Here is an 18466-nt window from a genome sequence, read left to right as displayed (position 1 = left end):
TCACCGGGTCCACCGGCTGCGCTCACTTGTCCTTCCGCCGGTCTTGGTCTCGGAATTATTTTCACGCATCGGGAAAACCGCTTTTCTCGGAAAGCCCTCGGCCCGGTGGGTGCCGTTGTTTTTCTTTGCTTCACGCTTGAGCCCTCAGCCGTTACGATGCGGCGTAGGATGCCCGGGCACGGCGTGAGATGAAAGACTCCGCACGGTGCCACAGCATGGTGGCAGCAGAAGAAGGAAAAGGAAACAACCAAACCACTCCTGTTATTTGCACCCAGTTTACAGCGACAATCGTTGTTTAATTCATTAAGGGATTCAAAAAAAGATTTATATTTATGCTGGTGGCGTCGGTCGCCTGATGCCGGCATTTCACCGCAGCCGGAGCTGGCCTCCAACGTTCGCAGATTACTGGAGCCTGGAGCTAGCGCGTCGTCTTCACGTCGTGGGCTGAAGATGAAGCATCGTTTGCCTGCCGTGGAGCGTCGTCGTGTGATGAAGGGTCGTTTCCGTCACACAAGGACGGGTCAAGTGCACGGAGATTAGCGATGCCTGGGTGCCTTCGGATGTGACGTAAGCGAACCCAAATATTTGAGAATTATCTGCACAAGAATGCAGACGAAGGACGAGCATTCCTCCGGATTAAGACCAAGCGTCACATCTTGAGCTGGTTCCGTCTAAGGAGTTGGAATTTTATATTCCACTGATGAAATAATTAGAGATAGATAAATAGGGATCGTTAAAAGTTAGTGTTTGATTTTTGCGCCAACTTTATCTACTTTTGGTAAAAGAGATTAACCAAACAATGTAAATATTTTTATATCGTACAATATTTAAATATGAGTTACATTGGTACAACTTAACTTCTATGGCTTTCAAACCCAGTTTTCGATGCCTATCTACTGTAAAAATCACGTTCAGCTTGTTTGAAACTGAATTAATTTAATTTACAAAAAGTACTGCACCGTCAATTTAGTAAGATGTAATACTCGCAGCTCATCATCCGTTTGTGCTGCATCCATACAAAATATGCCAGTTCGCACCCAGACAATGCAAAATCACAATTCAGTGCTCAATACGGTCCACTATCTTATGTGATACTTTCAGCAAATATGCCATAAGTTGTCGTGGGTCCAAAGCGAAACGAAGAACAACCGGACAGTCACTCAGAAACGCACTTTGTAGTAATTTTTATTCACCTAATCGCTGTGCTGTGTGCGAAACGGTGCGAACAAACATTCTGGCTGGCAAACTTTCTGCTCATTTCACTCTCAGCCTTGAGCACTTGGGCGCCAATTTGAGATGCTATCTTTCGACCATTCCATAATTGCACCGCACTGTGCCGCACCTCAGACCTCGTGTCGCCGGATTGTGCCGCGCAAAACGTGCCAGCGTGTCTTACGGGCTCGGTGCTCCCGTGTGTGTTCCGCCGTTTCCGGCCCCGGGTGGCAATGCGGATGTAGATCGGAGTGTGTACCAACCGCAACCGTAATTGGATTATATCCAAATCATGTCCCGGGTCGCCGGGAGCCGCTACCGCGCCGGGTTTCAAGCGTGGAAAAATCGCTCGGAAAATTAGGAAACCGACGCCCGGCCGGTCGGTGCTCTGCGCCGTGTATTAAATGTGAACTTTGAATAATTTATTTGCTTACCCATTTGAAGCATGAACGGCTCCGACACCCGCACGGGCTGCCGTGCATCGTGCTAATTTTGTTACATATTTAGCTAATTCTGTTATCTGCTACTGGCCTGGGCCGGGGTGCTGCGTCTCGCCGCGGAAGCTCGCTTCAAGTGAGTGGAAAATTCGGAGCGATAATACAATGGACGGAAGTGCCAGTCGGTGTTGGTTACGTTCGAAATGCACTGAGCCGCGCGCGCCTCGGTAAGTAGGTTTCCTGGGTCCTGGGTAAAAATTACCCCTCACCGTGTTGAGTGACGTGTGAGTGGAATAAATATCTTAACGAGGTTAAGCACGGAGAGTTTTCGCCCGCCGAGCAGAATTCCCCGGGTGGTACGTGTTTCGTACATTGCTAAACCCACCTTCAAGGCCGTCCGCTCGAGGGTTTCTTCTTAACGTTCTCGTCCCATCCGCAAAAGCAAAGCAGCCCCAAAACCCGGCGTGGGAGCGATTTTTCCGACAGCGCGTTACTGAATTTTCAAGGATACGGACGCACCGAAACACCGAACGCTGGAAAATGTTTATGAAAATTTAAATTTCACTACCAGAAAATCATTCTTCGTGTGCACGTGTCGCCTTACGGTGCCGCGTGTATGGTGGCTTATTTCTTACTCTGATACGGAGCCCGGCGGTCCTTTTCTTCGCTGTACGAATCCCGCCCGAGATGCGTATGTGTTTGGGGCCAAAAATGTGGGTCACAGTCCGTGTGCGAAGGGCACGAATTGTTTGCTGCTTCCCGTCGTTTTGTTGGCTGAATATTGCTTCCAAATTGCTTTCCGCCACTTGACTCGTAGTACTCGCCGATCGTCGTCGGGTCTTATCTCGAGCAGGCCCTTCTAAGCCCGCTGCGGTGATGAAATCGGAAAGTTTGAGAGGTTTTTTCGAAGTAATTTGCCGGCTTCACTCGGTCACTGAGTGTGTTGAAGGTGGAAAACTGTGAAGTGCAGCCAATGGAGCCACCCATTCCGGCTGGGAGTTTATAAACCATTCGGTGCCGGCGAGCATTTAGAGGGAGAAATATTCAAAAATCCACTTTCACTAATTATTATTGTGGCTGTAGTTCGGAGTGAGACGATACAGAGGACATAGTGTGCAAAGGACCTCCAATGGAGCGCACCATTGCACGACCGACAACAACAAACCGCAATGCCGCAGGGAATGGCGTACGCAGCTCTTCAGATGAGCCCAGCCGCTCCGTTTCGAAGTTGCTTGCTGGCGTCGGCAATCGCGTCGAGCCCACCGATCCGAAAAGGGTCCTTCGCAAAAGGGTCTTGCGGTAACGGTAAAAATAAGACCGTTGAGTGAAGAAAGTTTTCATCTTAATTGGTAGTTTGAATTAATTTCGACCTGTTTTCGGGCAGGGCCGAAAGCCCCTGATTAGGAACCCTTTCCCCACAGCAGCCAGCCAGCCAACCGGAGCTCTCATCGAAAGTTTCCTTATCTTCCTGCCACAATCAACTCCTGCATGTCAATTATTGTCATGCTTTCCTGCAGCGGCGACGACAGTGAAGCGATGTTCTGGTTCTACACCGGGTTGGGTGGACTGACGACTGGTTTCGCATGCCCCCACCGCATGGAGGGTAGAAAATTCCTTAACTGAATAAAGACCCCGGTCCTGTCAGTAGCTGCCCGTTAGCAAGGAATGCAGCGATGTTTTCTGGGCGGAGCGGGTTCACTGTTTTAACCTCGACCAACGCTGGAGGGTTACGAACAAAGTTGCAGCACCATGAGTTATCTAACTTACAGGCTCCGGACTTGTTACCACTTTCTGACACCGTTTCCGGCGCTCCCCACGCTTGGCGGAGCAAAATTAATTTATCGCTTCGCAAGTGACCAATTAAAGTGAACTTCAAGTGACGGTTCCACAGACGGACGGGCTGTTTCGCTTCGGTATCGCTAACTGGTGGCCAGGAATGCAGATAACCGTTAAATGATGCTGCTGAAAGGGTGGTTTCTGAGACCGGTGAGATCGAGTCCTGCGAACTGAAACTACCTTGCCCACAGCTTCTGCCATTCTGCCATCTGAGACGTTTCTTCGTGACGTTCGTGACTTCAACCGACTTTCGCTGAGTTTTCAGTATTTCACAACTACAAGAGTTGTCTACCCAAAGGCTTGAGCAATCTTTGCTCAAAAAATTGAGGAAAAAAACCGGCGTAAATCTTGAACCAGTTTCCAGTTGTACCAATTAACGTCGAATTTGAAGGAGTTCCTTTTGGGCGGGAAAAATTGTTGCCTCATAAACGAACGCAATTTAAATCGCTGCCGGGCGGATGAAGGATATCTTCCGACGCGGCTCCCCAATTATGTTTGCGGAAATGATTCGATCATTCTGCTAAGGAACACTTCGAGAAATCTTCGGAACGGTTCGTTCCAACTCATTCCGGCAACGGCTCGAACTCGAGCTCCGCGTTGTTCGCGTTTGATGTTGGCGTGTCAACGGATGCCGCCCTTGCGCCCATCGGTGGGTCGCGGGTCGAATATTAAGATCTGATTACACATTCCCGGAAAACGCGCGGGAATGCTTTTGAAGTTTCTACTCCCACCGGGCGCTGGAGTGCGCGGATCACTTGAATTAATTCCACCTTCATCGTCAAGTGCCATCGGGTAGGAGCAAGTGCCGATAACCACACCACCCCAGGCGCGATCGTGTTGTAAAACAAGCGAACTGGAATGTGAACGTTTCAACGTGGAAGGCGTATAGATGTCAATCAGAATTATTCGACGACATTCTAATGGCTGTTTAGTTTCGCCACCAACTGAACGAACCAGCTGGGATTCACTTTGAGGCACATCAATCGTGAATTGGTAACCACCGATCGTTAAGTGGCAAAACTATTAGGAGCGCAAGTGTTGCTTCCCATCATAATAATCCAAACGGTGATATTTCGATGTTCCATGCGAAATGAGGTGGATTGGGCATTATTTTTTTATTAACTCAACCGTTCTACAAGCTTTGACAAGAGTTTCACATCAACAATTTAAGGCTTACGACTTCTAATGGCCCTTGGAAAATTCTGGAATATTTTGGCATATATTTCGAAACGATAAAATGCGAGCTTAACCGATCTGTTAACTCCTCTAGCGATTTCGTTCAGCCTTATTGCAAATAATTCGGATCGATTTGCCGGCCAAAAGCCCACAAACAACAGAGTGCCACCGGGGCCGGCCGGCAATAAAAAGCTATTAAGTGCAACAGATTTGCTCGGCATTCGTTCACAGTTTCGGCCCGACGAAGATTCGCGGACTGTCTTACAAGCGCAAACGGTCGCAGTGGCCCTTTCGAGAGAAAGAGCGTGGCCAGCTTTGCCTTTCCGTTTCCAACTTTTCATCCATTTTCCGGAGCTGTTGTTTGCCAGCCTGGGCTGGGCTGGGCTGGGAGCGTTGCTTCCAGGGCGATGTCGGTGCTGTGATAAGAAAACACGGAGCACTTCTGCCGCCACCGCGCGCGGGTCCGGGTCCGGGTTTGGTGGGTAACATATTTGAATAAACATGTTGTTCCATCTTCATTCCACGCCCGCCGGAGAACATTGTTGTCGGTTTAGGGGCCGCCCGACTTGGTCCGTGCGCCGGTTCCGGTCCCGAGGGCTGAGCTTGAAAAATAGCACTTTCATCTGGGGAACGCAAAATTTATTTCGTTCTTCACGAGACCCCGGCCCGAAGAGTAGCTGGAATCATTAATTTTCCCCTGATTTATGCCGTCCGACGGCGGGCGCGGAAGCCCGCCCCAAAAGGGCCACATCTGTTTGGGCATTGGGCTTTGCTGCGCAAGATAACGTGGAGCGCGAGTGGGCGCGGGTACAGCTTAAAACCGGAACAATGTCAATGTGAAGCAAAACAGAGAAACACCCGGCGGACCAGGGTCGAAGCGGGAAAAGAAACACAACGGGGGCCCGACGGGAGAGATGGGGAAAGAAAAATTGCACACTTCCTTCCCGGGCGGCGTCGCTCGCAAATCCTTCGCTCGCCTTGGAGGCGTTGTGGGCAAAAATCGTGCCGCAGGTCATTGCGTGAAACAAACACATTCACGCCGGCGGCCAGCAAGGTTGCCCACACCTCTAATGGGGGGTGGTCAAGATGGCGCGCGTGGAATAAAAATGGCAAGGTTCAAGGCGATTCTCCGCCTCGCCACGGTTCGCGAAAGGCACCGAAAGTGAGAGTGTCACGGTCGCCAGCGAGAAGGACGAACCAGCCGAACCGGGTTCGCCGATTGTTTCCGCTTTGGACCGCTAGACCAGACGGTCCAGCGAAAAGGACAAGAAATTGGGCAGATGAAAGATAAAGGTAGAAATTAAATATGAATAAAACGCATTTGATTTGCCGGTTTTTTTTGCTTCTGTTTTGCTGACCGGAGCAAGTGGCCGCAGCTAGAAAGCTGATTTGGAGTTTACGTTTTAAATCCCGGTTTTTGTGGTTCACGCAACCGGCCGCAAGCCGGCGGTCTCTTTGTGACTAATTTTTTTCTTATACAAAAATCTAATAAATTAAGCAAATTAGTTCCGCGTACAGCAAGGCGGGATTCAGCGAATTCGGCAAAAAGGCCCGGCCCGGGATAAACTTTACTCGCGCTGCCCGCGCGCTTTGTGTCAGTGTGCGGAAACTGCTGACGCGATCGGAAAGTGGCTTGAAAGTGGAAAATCTGTTCCATTTTCTCGGCCGCTGGGCACCCCTCCGGGTGTGGGCTCCGGGAAGAAATCACTCCCCGAGAAATGGCGACTCCACGAGGCGTAATAATAATAATGATATTTCACGGCAATGCTCTTCTTTTTCGCCCTACGCCCCGTTATCGCGCGTTTCGTGCCTACACCCAGGCCTACGGAACCATTACTAGCTCATTTGCCTGTAAATTGCTGGAACCGTGGTCTCCGGGTGGCTTTAATTTATGCTTCCCGGGAAGACCGGCTCCAGGTTCCGAGGGACGGAACGCGGCGACCCTGAACTTAAGTGCGTCGCCATCGGCCAATGCCGGTCACGTAAAATTCCGTGAACTACTCTAAGCCCGTCGCGCGTCAATTAGCGGTTCGGTCAGGTCGCTTGGAGATTTGTCATTTCGCTCCGTCCGGCTTTCCGGCCCCCGGTGGCGGTGGCTTTTTGGCGAGTGAGACGAGGTGACCCTGAGCCCTTATCGGTAGTGGCAAATTTGGATCAAACATTCCGCCGAAAAACTGTGGCACGTGTGGCCAGTTAAGTACTTTCAATGTCAACACACGTAGGCTGATTACGGTTTCGCCCACCAAACGACAGGGTGTGGATCGAAATGCGTATGAAAGATAAGCCTACACGCGAAAGGAACCCGAAAGCAACTTCAACCAAACGATGTTTCAACTCGTGCTAATAAGCAGATCCGGGGGAACCGAGGTTACATCTCTGCAGCACACGAAGTACCAAACCTACGCCGGCCCGAAGAATCATTTAGTTGTAGTACACGATGTTGTCGTGCTGTACGCCACAGCACGGATAATAATGACCCGTGATCGTTCACCACACGCCACCACTGACGTGCTCTTAATTGACTTTGGCCGAGGACGTCCTCGCATTTTCGATCCGGGGCCGCCCCTGTCAGCGGCATCAACCGCCCAAAAGAAAGCCCAAGGATTCCGTAGAAAAATGGCAACACCTTTCCCACCAACATTGTCGGTGCCACCTTATTTCGCCACGAGTGCCAGTTTCTCGTGGTCCCGCCGCGTACGACGCTATTTTGTACATTTAATAAAGCGTTCATGATTATTTATGAGCGGTCAAGATTGTATCCTGGCTGGTAATTAGATTTGCCTTTTGCCGTAGTGGGCCTCTAGCCGCGTCTTAGGCGACTCGGAACGGAACGAGAAGTAGAGGTCCGTGCCACGTACCATGCACGCTACCAATCTTGCAGAATTTTGCCACATTTTTTGTGCTTTGTTCTCCATTGCTCGGAACTCGATGCTTTGGGTGAGGACATGTTTTGTGGAAAAAACCGTTTCTTGTTCTCTGCATTCAATTACTTCATCTAGTCGAAGGCCGCAGGTCCGACCGTGGAACACGACCCGCGCACTTTGGGTGCGATGAAGACCACCGGAACATTCTCGGAACCCCGCATTGGTGTCCGCAGCACAGCGGTGTCCTTGCACAAATAAAGCAGAGGTCCAAACGGGATTGTGTTTTCGAAAAATCACTACCTTCAAACATTTCACTGTGTGAAGGATGAGGATCAATATGCTAGGATACGCAAGCCATAATCTTGTCAGCCCCATTCGGTATTCTCGGAGCTCCACTTGCTCAAACGATGATCCTTTCGGTATGTTCGGTAAATCCTGACGTTGACCGCAGCGGCTCAGCAGCATAAATCTCGTATCGCGTTCGGGCAGCAAAAACGAAAAGAGCAAAATTCATTACAACCGATCGGGAACGTGATTCGAATGTTTGCTTCACGCCCATCCGAGAAACGGAAGCAGGTTACATAACTCAACGGTTCGGCACGTACGGCACTGCTACGCCCTTTCCCCTCTGTCACCTCATCGCGGGACCTCAGTCGACTCACTTTCATCTGCCCACAAAACTTTCATTTAATTATGAATCTAACGACTCGTTTCGATGTGTTTCGTTCACAGCTACATAACGACGCGTGTCGATGGAGTCAGGAATCGATTTTCCAACCGACGCAGCGACGGGTTGAAATGTGTTTTGGGAGCGCCACGAAAAAAAAAACACAACCCCCAAAAAGGACACAAATACTGGCCGGAGCCGGTTAAGTGCGCAGCAATAATCCAACGTGATCCGAATCGAGGACGACGACGACTACGTCGGTATCGAGCGTGCCCAAAATTTAACCCGCCGAACAACCGCAACCGGTACCGTGAACCCCCTTTTTTCCCACGAAAACGGCCATCCTTTATTCGCCGGAAAAGTGAGGCGTGAGTGAAGCTATTCAAAAGGACACTGCCGATACGTGGCCGCGGACCCCATCAGCGGTCTGTCAATGGGGGCCGCGGGAACGCACTAATTGGGCGCCAGTTTACCAAACCGGGAGAGGCCCCGGGAATCGGGCACTTCCCGGCCGGCCCCTCTTTTTCTCTGGAAAAATCACGAAAACACATAGACAAAAAACAGCCACTGAAAGGGGTTTTGTTTGGCAGTTCGTTTGGCAGTTTCTCCATGGCTGATGGCCTGGCCTGTGGATTTTCACTCCCGTTTTCCCTGTTTATTCTAGTTCCGCGAAAGGATTCGCGATTTTTTGGCCACGTCCATTCGAATTGACTGTTGACATCGATCGAGGTTGACAAATGGGGAAAAAACACCTTTATGCAAGCCGTTTTTTTTTTTTTTTTTTATATTAGGACGTTGTTTTATTCCATGTCTTGACTAGAACAATACAAACAAAGGGTCCACCCCAGCCCACATTGCTCCTCCCCTGTATTTACTCCAAGGGGCAATCCGGAGGGAGGAACGGGTATCGTTCACAGATTTTCTGTGATCGCACTGCTCATGGCCTCAAGCGCAAGATTACTCTGCTACTGGTGCCACTGCCGCTGCAGCTGCTGCTGCTGCTGCTGTTTCTGCTGCCGCTGCTACTTCCGCATCGTCTTCCCTCGGTGGTGGCTGCTCCGCCCGGGTCATCGTATCCCTCGCGCTAGTAGCCGTCCTCTCTTGCTCGTGGCGCCACTCGCGCTCCAAAGTGCCGATTATCTCAGCAAAAGCCTCGCTGACCATCGTCCACGTGTGGTTGTTGGCGAGCAGCCGCTCCTGCAAGTTATCCGCAGTGATGGGGTGGGCAGTCCCATACCCCAGCAGCCTAACACGCACAGCGTGGAACCGCGGACACTCGAAGGCGGCATGCTGCGGTGTTTCCACCGTCCCAGGGCAGAAGGTGCAATCGGGGGAAAGCGCGATCTTCTTGACGTACAAGTACTCCCGGAAGACGCCGTGACCGGAGAGAACCTGCGTCAAATGGAAGCTCACGTCCCCATGTTTCCGATTCACCCATGGCTCCACCCTTGGGATAACGCGGTGCGCCCATCGCGCGTAGCGACTTGCGCTGGGTCTACCCGCTTGATGGTCCCACTGTTGCTGCCACCGTCGCAGCGAAACCTCACGCTCTTGTGCCCGGATCTGCCGTCTGGTTACCCGTTCGGCTCCGTCGGCAGCTGCTCGGTCGCGGCAACGCACATCTTCGTCCAGCATGAGGCAGGGGGGTAGCATCCCTGCCAGCACGAAGGCTGTGCTGTGCGAGACTGTCCGGAACGACCTCAGAACCCGTTTAGCGGCACGGGCCTGTACGGCGTTCAGTCTCCGCTGGCAATACTGGAATCGCAAGGCTCCAGACCACACAGGCGCCGCGTACCGCAGCAGGGACGTGGAAACTGCGGCCAGCAGCTTCCGTTTGCCTACAGAGGGTCCTCCATGTTTCGGCATCAGTCGACCGACAGCTTGCGTCACTCTTTCCGCTCGAGCCGCTGTTGCAAGCACGTGCGGCTTGAAGTTCAGGTGGTCCTGAAGTTCGACTCCAAGATACCGTACCGTGCGCTTCGCCATTAGCCTCGCGTCTCCTGCACGGTAGGGCACAAGCTGCCTGCCCCTCCTCAGGCTGCTGAAGACTAGGGCTTCGGTCTTGTTGCAGGCCAGCTCTAAGGACTGTCTGCCCAACCATGTCTGGACGGCAGTTATCGCACTCTCCGCTCTCGCGGCTGCGCGTCGCGGGGTAGTTGCCGGGACCAGTAGCGCTAGGTCATCGGCGTATCCTACGATGCGGACTCCCGGCTCGAGATCCACAGAGAATACCCCGTCATACATAGCGTTCCACAGTGTCGGCCCAAGGATCGACCCCTGTGGCACCCCAGCTGTCACGGACCGACTTCTTAGCCCCGCGCTTGTTTGGTAAAGCAGCGTGCGGTCGCTAAGGTAATTCCCCAGGATCGCCCGGAGGCCCAGCGGGGTACGCTTAGCTAGTAGTGCCTGCCCGATCGCCGTCCAACTCACTGAGTTAAAGGCGTTCCTCACGTCCAGGGCCACCATCATGCAGCACCGATTGTGCTTCTTGTTGTAGCGGTTATATCGCATAGCCAAGCGCCCGGCCGCTATGACTTGCTCGATTGCATCCACCGTCGACCTACCGCGGCGGAAACCATACTGGTTTGGGGAGAGGTGCGATCCCACTGGGTCATCTTCCAGGTGTTCGTTCAGCCGGTTCAACAACAAACGCTCGAACACTTTGCCGAGAGTGTTCAGCATGCATAGTGGCCTGTTGGACGAGGCCTCGCCGGGGGGCTTGCCTGGCTTCGGCAGCAGGACTAGCCGCTGGACCTTCCACTGCTCCGGGAAGCGCCTCTCATCCAGGTATCTTTGGTACAGCCGGCGGAACGCCTCCGGGTATTCCTTCATCGCCGCAGCGATGGCTGCGTTCGGTATCCCATCCGGCCCAGGCGCCTTCTTGGGGGCCAGTTGGGTAGCGATAACCTGTATTTCTGCGTGCGTTATCGGTCGAACTGAATCGTCGCCATGTTCTTCCGGAGGTGGGTCCGGCCACTCCGCGGGCGGGTGCTGCGGGAATAGCTCGTTAACATGGCTGTCCAATACCTCTGGGTCCATTTCCGGGGGGGCCCAGGGACCGTGTACGGCTTTCATCACAATTTGATACGGCCTTCCGAACGGATTGTCCTCAACCTGTCGTACGAGTTCGGCTTCGCACTGCCTCCTGCTGCGCTTTCGTTCCTGCCGGTACAGGCCTCTGATTCGCCTGAGGTCGGCGACCCTGGCGGCTCGTTCTTCAGGGCTAGTACCAGGCCGATGCAGCAGGCGGCGCGCTCTTGTGCACTCCGCACGTAATGCCGTGAGATCGTCATTCCACCAGTATACGGACTTACGCCGTGGGGCCGGGCGCAAGCTGCATCTGGGGAGCGTCTCATCACAGCATCTAGTGATGACTCTGGTAACGGCCTCCGCATTCGCGTCAACGTCGGCGAAGTGGTTCCAGTGCAGCGCTCCTAGGAACGCATCCTGATCGAAGCACCGGATCTTCCATCTGCGCATCCCGTGTCCAGAAGCAGTCATTTCTTCACTTGCCGACCGTTGTGGTGTAGGCACTCCCACGCTGTAGCACACCGCCGCGTGGTCCGACTCACAGTCCTCCTCCAGGACCTGCCAATCCTGACCAGCCGCTACGCTGGTGGAGACGAACGTGACGTCCACACATGACGCGGCCGCTGCACCACTGCCCAGGAAGGTGTGCGCAAATTGCCCATCCTGGCCGCGTTGATTAAGGAGGACGAGGCCGAGGTCCTCCGACATCGCCATCAGTTCCCGACCACGCGCGTCAGGCCTTGCGCTACCCCACTCTTCCATGTGCGCGTTGAAATCGCCTCCCAACACAATACGGTTGTGACCACGCAACGCCGTCACTATTACCGCCAACAGGGTGCGGAACTCAGCCATCGTAAGCCTTGGTGGCGCGTAGGCGCTGGCGAACGTGATGCCCCCAATTTCCGCCACTACCAGTCCCTCGTGGGCAGCCCATATCCGCTGGACGGGAGATGCACCGCAGGCATAGATCGCGCAGGAGTTGTCCCGGCCCACCACCCATCTTCGCGAACTCAGCGGCGCGTATGCAGAGGGGACCTCGGACAGGAGAGCCACTTGCATAGACCACTGCGCTACGCTCTGATGCAGCACATCGAGCGCAGCCCGACTCCTGTTGAGGTTGAGCTGCATTATTCGCATCATAGGTTCCGGGGTCCATCGCATTGGCTTGATCCCGTGAGGTGCGCGCCCCCACAAGCCAAGCACTTGGCCGCTGCAGTACAGCCTGCCCCCTTGTGTCCTTCGACTCCGCAGCGGTAGCAGCATCGCCGCCTGTCCGCTCCCTTACACTGCCCGGCCAAATGGCCCCGCAGCAGGCAGCGGAAGCACCTCTGCTTCGCCAGCGGTACTGGGTCAGCCAGATGTGCCAAGCAAGACGTGAATCCAAGGATTATTCGTCGGCCGACCAGTGCCTTGGCCTGTTTGATCGGCAACCGGACACGGACATGCTGGAGACCGTTCGGTCGCTGCCGCATCCACACGTCGTTCTGAAGCACCGTGGCGCCAGCCTTTTCCATGCCCTCACAGACATCCTCCACGGTGGCAGCCATGTCCACCCCAAAGAAGACTAGTTCAGCCTTCTGCACACTCAGCCTCACCGCGGCTGCAGCGTCGCCGGCCAGCCTCTCGACGTTTTGACGCACCTCCGCCCCGTCAGCGCTTCGACGGAGGTCCAATACCAGTTCGCCATTGATGTGGGTCGCCCTGGCGATGGACTCGTTCACCTTAGCGGCTATCTCGCTGACCTCTTCGCTCGCCGTGCCCGGCTTTATCCGGACAAGTTTGTGCACATCTAGATGTGTGCGACCTTCTGCCGGGGCCACCCGGACGCGCTCCATCCTCGGGCGTCGGTTTACTCGGCGCTTCGGCTCCACTGGAGACACAACTGGAGGCACCGGCTGGGGTGCGGCACCCAGCCTTGCCGTTCTCCACTCATCTCGCAACCTCCTCAGTTGCGCTCTGGAGAGCTGCACACTCCAGGGAATGTCCGGTAGCTGTACTGGCTCCTGCGGCTGTTGCTCTTGCCCGTGCTGCTGCTGCTGCCCTTGTCCCTGTTCTTGCCGCTGCTGTTGCGTTTGCCGCGGTTGCCGGGGGACTGGCCCCTGCTGCTGCTGCCCCGATTGGTGCGGTTGCTGTCGTTGTGGCTGTTGTTGCACTTGCTGCTGCTGCTGCTGCTGCTGCTGCTGGTGCAGCCGCCGCCGCTCCCTCCGGTTCCGCGACTTGCGTTGTTGCGGATGTTGCTGCTGCTGCTGCTGTTGTTCTTGGTGCTGCTGCAGCTGCTGATGCTCCTGTTGTTGTTGTTGTTTTGGCTGCTGCTGGGGATTGACGTTTTGCGTTGCCGCAAGCGCCTTCAAGAGATCCCTGATCATCACTTTCAGGGACTCTATCTCCCTTGCGTTTAGCTCGCATCCTGTGCAGCTTGCTTGAGTTTGGGCGTGCTGGGCAGTTTGCCGTTCAGCGTCCCCATCCCCATTCATATCTTCTGTTTCGGGTCCCGGTTCTTCGGCAGTTACCGCAATGGTGTCATCGCGTTCATTGGCCGGTTCATTCGCTATTTCGTTTGCCGGTTCATTCGCCGGCGTTCCCATCATGAGGTTCACCGCCGACCGAAGCCATCTGCTCGGCGGTGGCGAACTCTCTTCCGTTGCTTCTCTTCTGACTTTCGGAGGAGCCATGAATCCCTCACTCACTCTCACGACTCCTACCGCTAGTCCGGTCCGCCGTACCCACACTCACTGGATATCACTTGATATCGCTTGCTCCTGTACTAGAACTAACTAACACTAGACGGGTGCGTACATCCATCAGCACACGCACACCCGCCACCGGCTCGCTTCGCTTGGCTCGGTTGCCCAAACCAAAGCCAAAGCGGCCGTTTAACGTCGATAATAATCGACAGGAGCTCTTCCCGCACTGTTTTTACATTCGAGTCTGTGCCTCACCGCTTTTACCACACTTAGCGTCGGTCAAGGTCGTTCAACGATCCACTTTCACTCGACGCAAAGTACAAAATTCTCTGTGATTCAACAAACACGTCTGGTGTGCTTCACTACCAACACAGCAACCTTATGCAAGCCGTTCGAAGGACGATTCTGCTTCCATTTTTTTGCCCCAATTGTGAGAAGGGTACCCCATGGTTGTGGGGACTAGTTCCCGGCGGAGAGCAACTGGAACGAAGAAATCGTTTGAACCACTTGCCCTTTTATCAATAGCATCAATAGCGCGTGCCGTTTGGGAACTATTTCTTTCTTGTGTGGGCCACAGTTGATTTGATCTCACTTTCACACCCACAAAGTTTTGTTTTCCACAGCCTTTGAAGAACCGGGAAAGCGTGGACGAACGACGGAAACCTCCGGGGGTATTAGGCGCGTCTGCCTCTCTTTTTGTAGCAACGAGTGATTTGCAACGAATAGTGCGTTCCGCCGGTGCCCGGTGCCAGATGGTGCGCGCAAGTGAAGGTGTCCAATCGCGATTGTGGTGCAAATATGCCTGCGTGGTGCCAGCCGGTGGTGTGAATAGTTTCGTGCGGAAAATTCCTACCGTTCAGTGCTGGTGAAAAGAAAGTGGAAATCGGCGTTAAAACCACCACCGAGACGAGTGGAAAACCGTGGCCTCCATGCGCGCTGGAGCGCCGCCGGCGGAAGTGCGCGCGAAGTGATTTGAGGAGTGAGCGAATTGATTTGCGTGTGCTTCGTGTGCTACAATCAGCCCCGCTAGTGCCGCGGCTGGTCGGTTCCGACCGGCGACGATCACGAAAAACGTGCTTCAAGATGGAATTGCGGAAAAGCTTCGTGACGGCCGTGCTACTGTTGCTGCTCGTCGGTGGCAGATGGCTGCACGTGAGAAGTGAAACAAGCTTCAAACCAGGTAAGCGGCGCCGTTGATCCGTCTCTTGAGTTGGGACAAAGAACCGACAGCTATGTCAGTGGGCGAGCACACACAAAATAGGGTATCGGTGAAAGAAACAGGCCAATGGCGGAATTTTATTATGTTCTTTGCGATGTGAGATGGTCTATCCGTTGCATAGTGAATGAGAGTTGATGCAGCCTTCTGGCCATACGGCCCCAGCTTCTCCCAAAGGACGAACGCGAACTTTAGCTGTCACTTATTTTAAAGAGTCCAGTTTTGGTTAGAGGCTTGTCGTCTGATCGGTAAATTTTGGACAAATGACACCGAATTAAAAGAACCTGCCAGTTGTGGACAGGAACAGACTGCTCGCAGGAACATGGAAGTAATTCATTTTGAACGAATCAACAACGTGTGCTATCAATAAGTAATAGCAAATAGTCGTGCGGAACTGGTGGAATTTATTATAGACCCGCCTTTCCGGTGCACTTCGATCGCGGCAATGGTGTTGGTAATTTATAAATGTGCCTCAAAGTTGCACTTCATCCGCTCAGCTCGACCACGGACGGTCTGGTCGGTGGAAAACCATGAATATTTCAGTCCACCATCCGTTGCGGCAAATCGCAGCAAATTTGCAACCAGACTCACCAGTTTGCCTAATGGGCAGTCGTTTGCTAGTCATTTTTCGCCCGTCGGTCTCGGAACGGACTCGCGGAAAGTCAGTGGCCGCAGTCGCCGAAATCCGATCGCGGACGAGAGTCAGTTCAGACCATAAGTTGATCCCATTTTTCCTCACCAGCTGGCGCTGCTGCTGGTGTGAGAGCCTTGCGTGGTGTGATGGATTGCCCAGCGGCCAAAAAAAAAACGAAATGCCAACAAAAAAATATCGAAATCCGGCCACGGAAACCCGTCCCCGTGTGGTTGTTGTTGTGTCGGTCGTTTTTGCTTCTTCGAATGTCTTTTTATCGATGACATTTATCGGTCACGATTGTTCCCCCTGCGTCCGCGCTTTGCTCCCGTCGGACAACATCCGCTCCGGACGGCTGGCTGGAGGCCCTCCGCTTTCTGGGAATCGGTTCTCGGGGTTCTGTAATAAAGCTGTTATGAATATTAAAATACTCCGAAATCGGATCGCCGCCATGGCGGCAAACGGAAGCCAGAACAGAGGCACGCAACACGATCGAGGCGGAGGGCACAAAAAAATAACACGAACCAGAGACCTTCCGGTTCGGCCAACGGTCCCAGAAAACTGTCCCATGTCAAGAAAGTTTGACCGGTGGTAGCCCTGGTCGGGGTGGATAAAAAATGACAAATCTTTTTCAGGATTTCCGATTTCGCGGACAGTTTGGAATTGAATATATTTCCTTCTATACGAAGGCGGCCGTCCGTCGGCCGACTCGCCGGGCCGTCCCGGGTTTGATTTTCCCATTTGCCGCCATCACACTTTTCCAATCGCAGTTGGGCGAAAAATTCCTTTGAAAAGCCGGCGCCTTCGTTTGGACTTCGGGGCCTTGGTGCCACTCTTTTCTTCTATTCTTTTCGGTGTGAGTTTTTCCAAATTCCAAATCCATCCCTTTGCGCGGCACAAGCACGGCCACCGACGGCCCCGCCGTGGCAGCGTCGTGTGGCTGGCGGTGGAATGGTACAATGCAAACAAATTTCGTCTTTGATAAACAAAACTTTTGCTCTTTCGATTTTCCGACCCTCCACCGGGTGCCGGGCACAGCCGGGTCGGGAAACTGTCTAGACCCCCTCTGGCAGGGGCTGGATTTGCCAGTAGGCTGCGGGTCGATAATTGATTTCGATAAGCGAAATTGATATTTTTCTTCGCCCCGATGTTGACATTCGCGCGGGCGGGCGTGGTAGCCGTGCCGGGCATCGAAATTGGATTGACGACGTTGACGACGATGATGACGTTTGTGGCAACATTCCGGCGGGGACCGAACATGGCAGTGGAAACCTTTACGCAAATCCACCGAGCGACCGAATTGTTCACGGCCTTCGTGGTCTCTTTTTTGGGGCACGGAATTCATTTGCCTAAATAGAAACATTGAACGGCTTTTGGCGTTTTATAAGCTCGATAACATTTTATCGACAGTAAAACATCACATTTCCGTATCGATGGAGACGCCCGGTTCTTTATCGGCAATGGAGGCGCATGGTCCGTTTCATGGAAGTTACATTCAATGCGTAAAATGCTAATCAAAATTAATTGAACAAATTTAACTAATCTTCTCGTACTGTGAAAGTTGTACGATAAATGAAAACGGGACAGGGACACATTCATAGCCAGAAGGAAGAAATTCTGATTTGCAAAAGTTCGACTAGGAGAGTTTTGTTCCAAACGACTCCAAAGCATCACCGTGTACTGCTCAGCAAACAGCACGATCGTCTGCCATCGAGTGCATTGTTCCATCCGCCCTCCGTTTTCGGGGTCGGAGTTCTTGTTGGATCGATGATTTGATGGCTTCGAGAGCGATGTGTTTGAGCAGCGCCAAGTGATGTTTACTCTACCATCGGTGGCTAAGGGCGCCGATGTTTCCCAGAAGTCTCACACCACGGAACCATCTTGGTCTCGGGGCCGAGATCAAACGGGGCCGTGTTCTTGTGAACGACACGGTCTCCCACGGTCCACCGACCCAAACATTTCGAAGAAAATCGAATACCTGTACCGCAAACTGCTGGAACCCGAATCCCGGTGAGTGAGTTAAACACGAGCGAACGATTGGGGTTAATAAACCAACAACCTGCTTGCGGCTGACTGTAGACGGCATCGTCCTGACGTCCGTTCCCTCGAACGGTGTGGTATGGTGTCTCCACCTTTTGCAACGAACCATCCATCCAGTTCGCTATCTGCATGTCACGCGTGGCTCCCAACGACAATCGCCGTGCTGTGTGCGGAACGAGCAGCAGAATGGAAGCGTAGAGCGGTTCTAAGCGCCGGTAAGCTGCAGTTTGGACGTGCAGGACGAGTACGTGAACGTCGCTTTTCACTTACACGATGCGAAAAACTCACTTACAAGTGGCTCGGATTTGATTTTTTATGGTCCACTCCGGCGTCAACCGACAGGAGATTCACTTTCACGCCTGGAGTTGCAGGATGGCACCGTCGGTTGCTGGCGCGCGAGCCTTCTGTGGCTGCGGAAATCAAGGACTCGACGACGACGACGACGACGGTTGACCGCACTACTTAACGTTGGCACCGCCGGGTTTATGGTCCGTCGCACAAGGAAACTCACCAAACGGCCATCCCGGGAAGTCCTGGGGAAGTCCACGACACAGCGTTTTATTCCGTTTCTTTCTCTCGCTTTCTCTCTCCGAAAACGTAACAAAAAGCCGCTTCCACACGTTAGGCCCGTTTAGTCAAATGCCACCGCAGGAAAGTACAAGTCATGCACTTA

At 53.3% G+C, this 18466-nt stretch overlaps 1 protein-coding gene across 1 annotated transcript; it reads right to left on the bottom strand.

Moving 5' to 3' along the window:
- Positions 1-9193: 9193 nt before the first annotated feature.
- Positions 9194-13807, bottom strand: LOC131207284 (GATA zinc finger domain-containing protein 10-like; the record flags this gene model as incomplete). The annotated part of the gene is given in 2 exon segments (XM_058199896.1): positions 9194-9229; positions 13220-13807. Coding segments are annotated over 2 exon segments (624 nt in total), but the record flags the coding sequence as incomplete, so codon positions are not given.
- Positions 13808-18466: the final 4659 nt, after the last annotated feature.

Source organism: Anopheles bellator, chromosome 2 (assembly GCF_943735745.2).
Source record: "Anopheles bellator chromosome 2, idAnoBellAS_SP24_06.2, whole genome shotgun sequence".
NCBI lineage: Eukaryota > Metazoa > Arthropoda > Insecta > Diptera > Culicidae > Anopheles > Anopheles bellator.
This window is presented reverse-complemented; position numbering and strand designations above follow the sequence as displayed.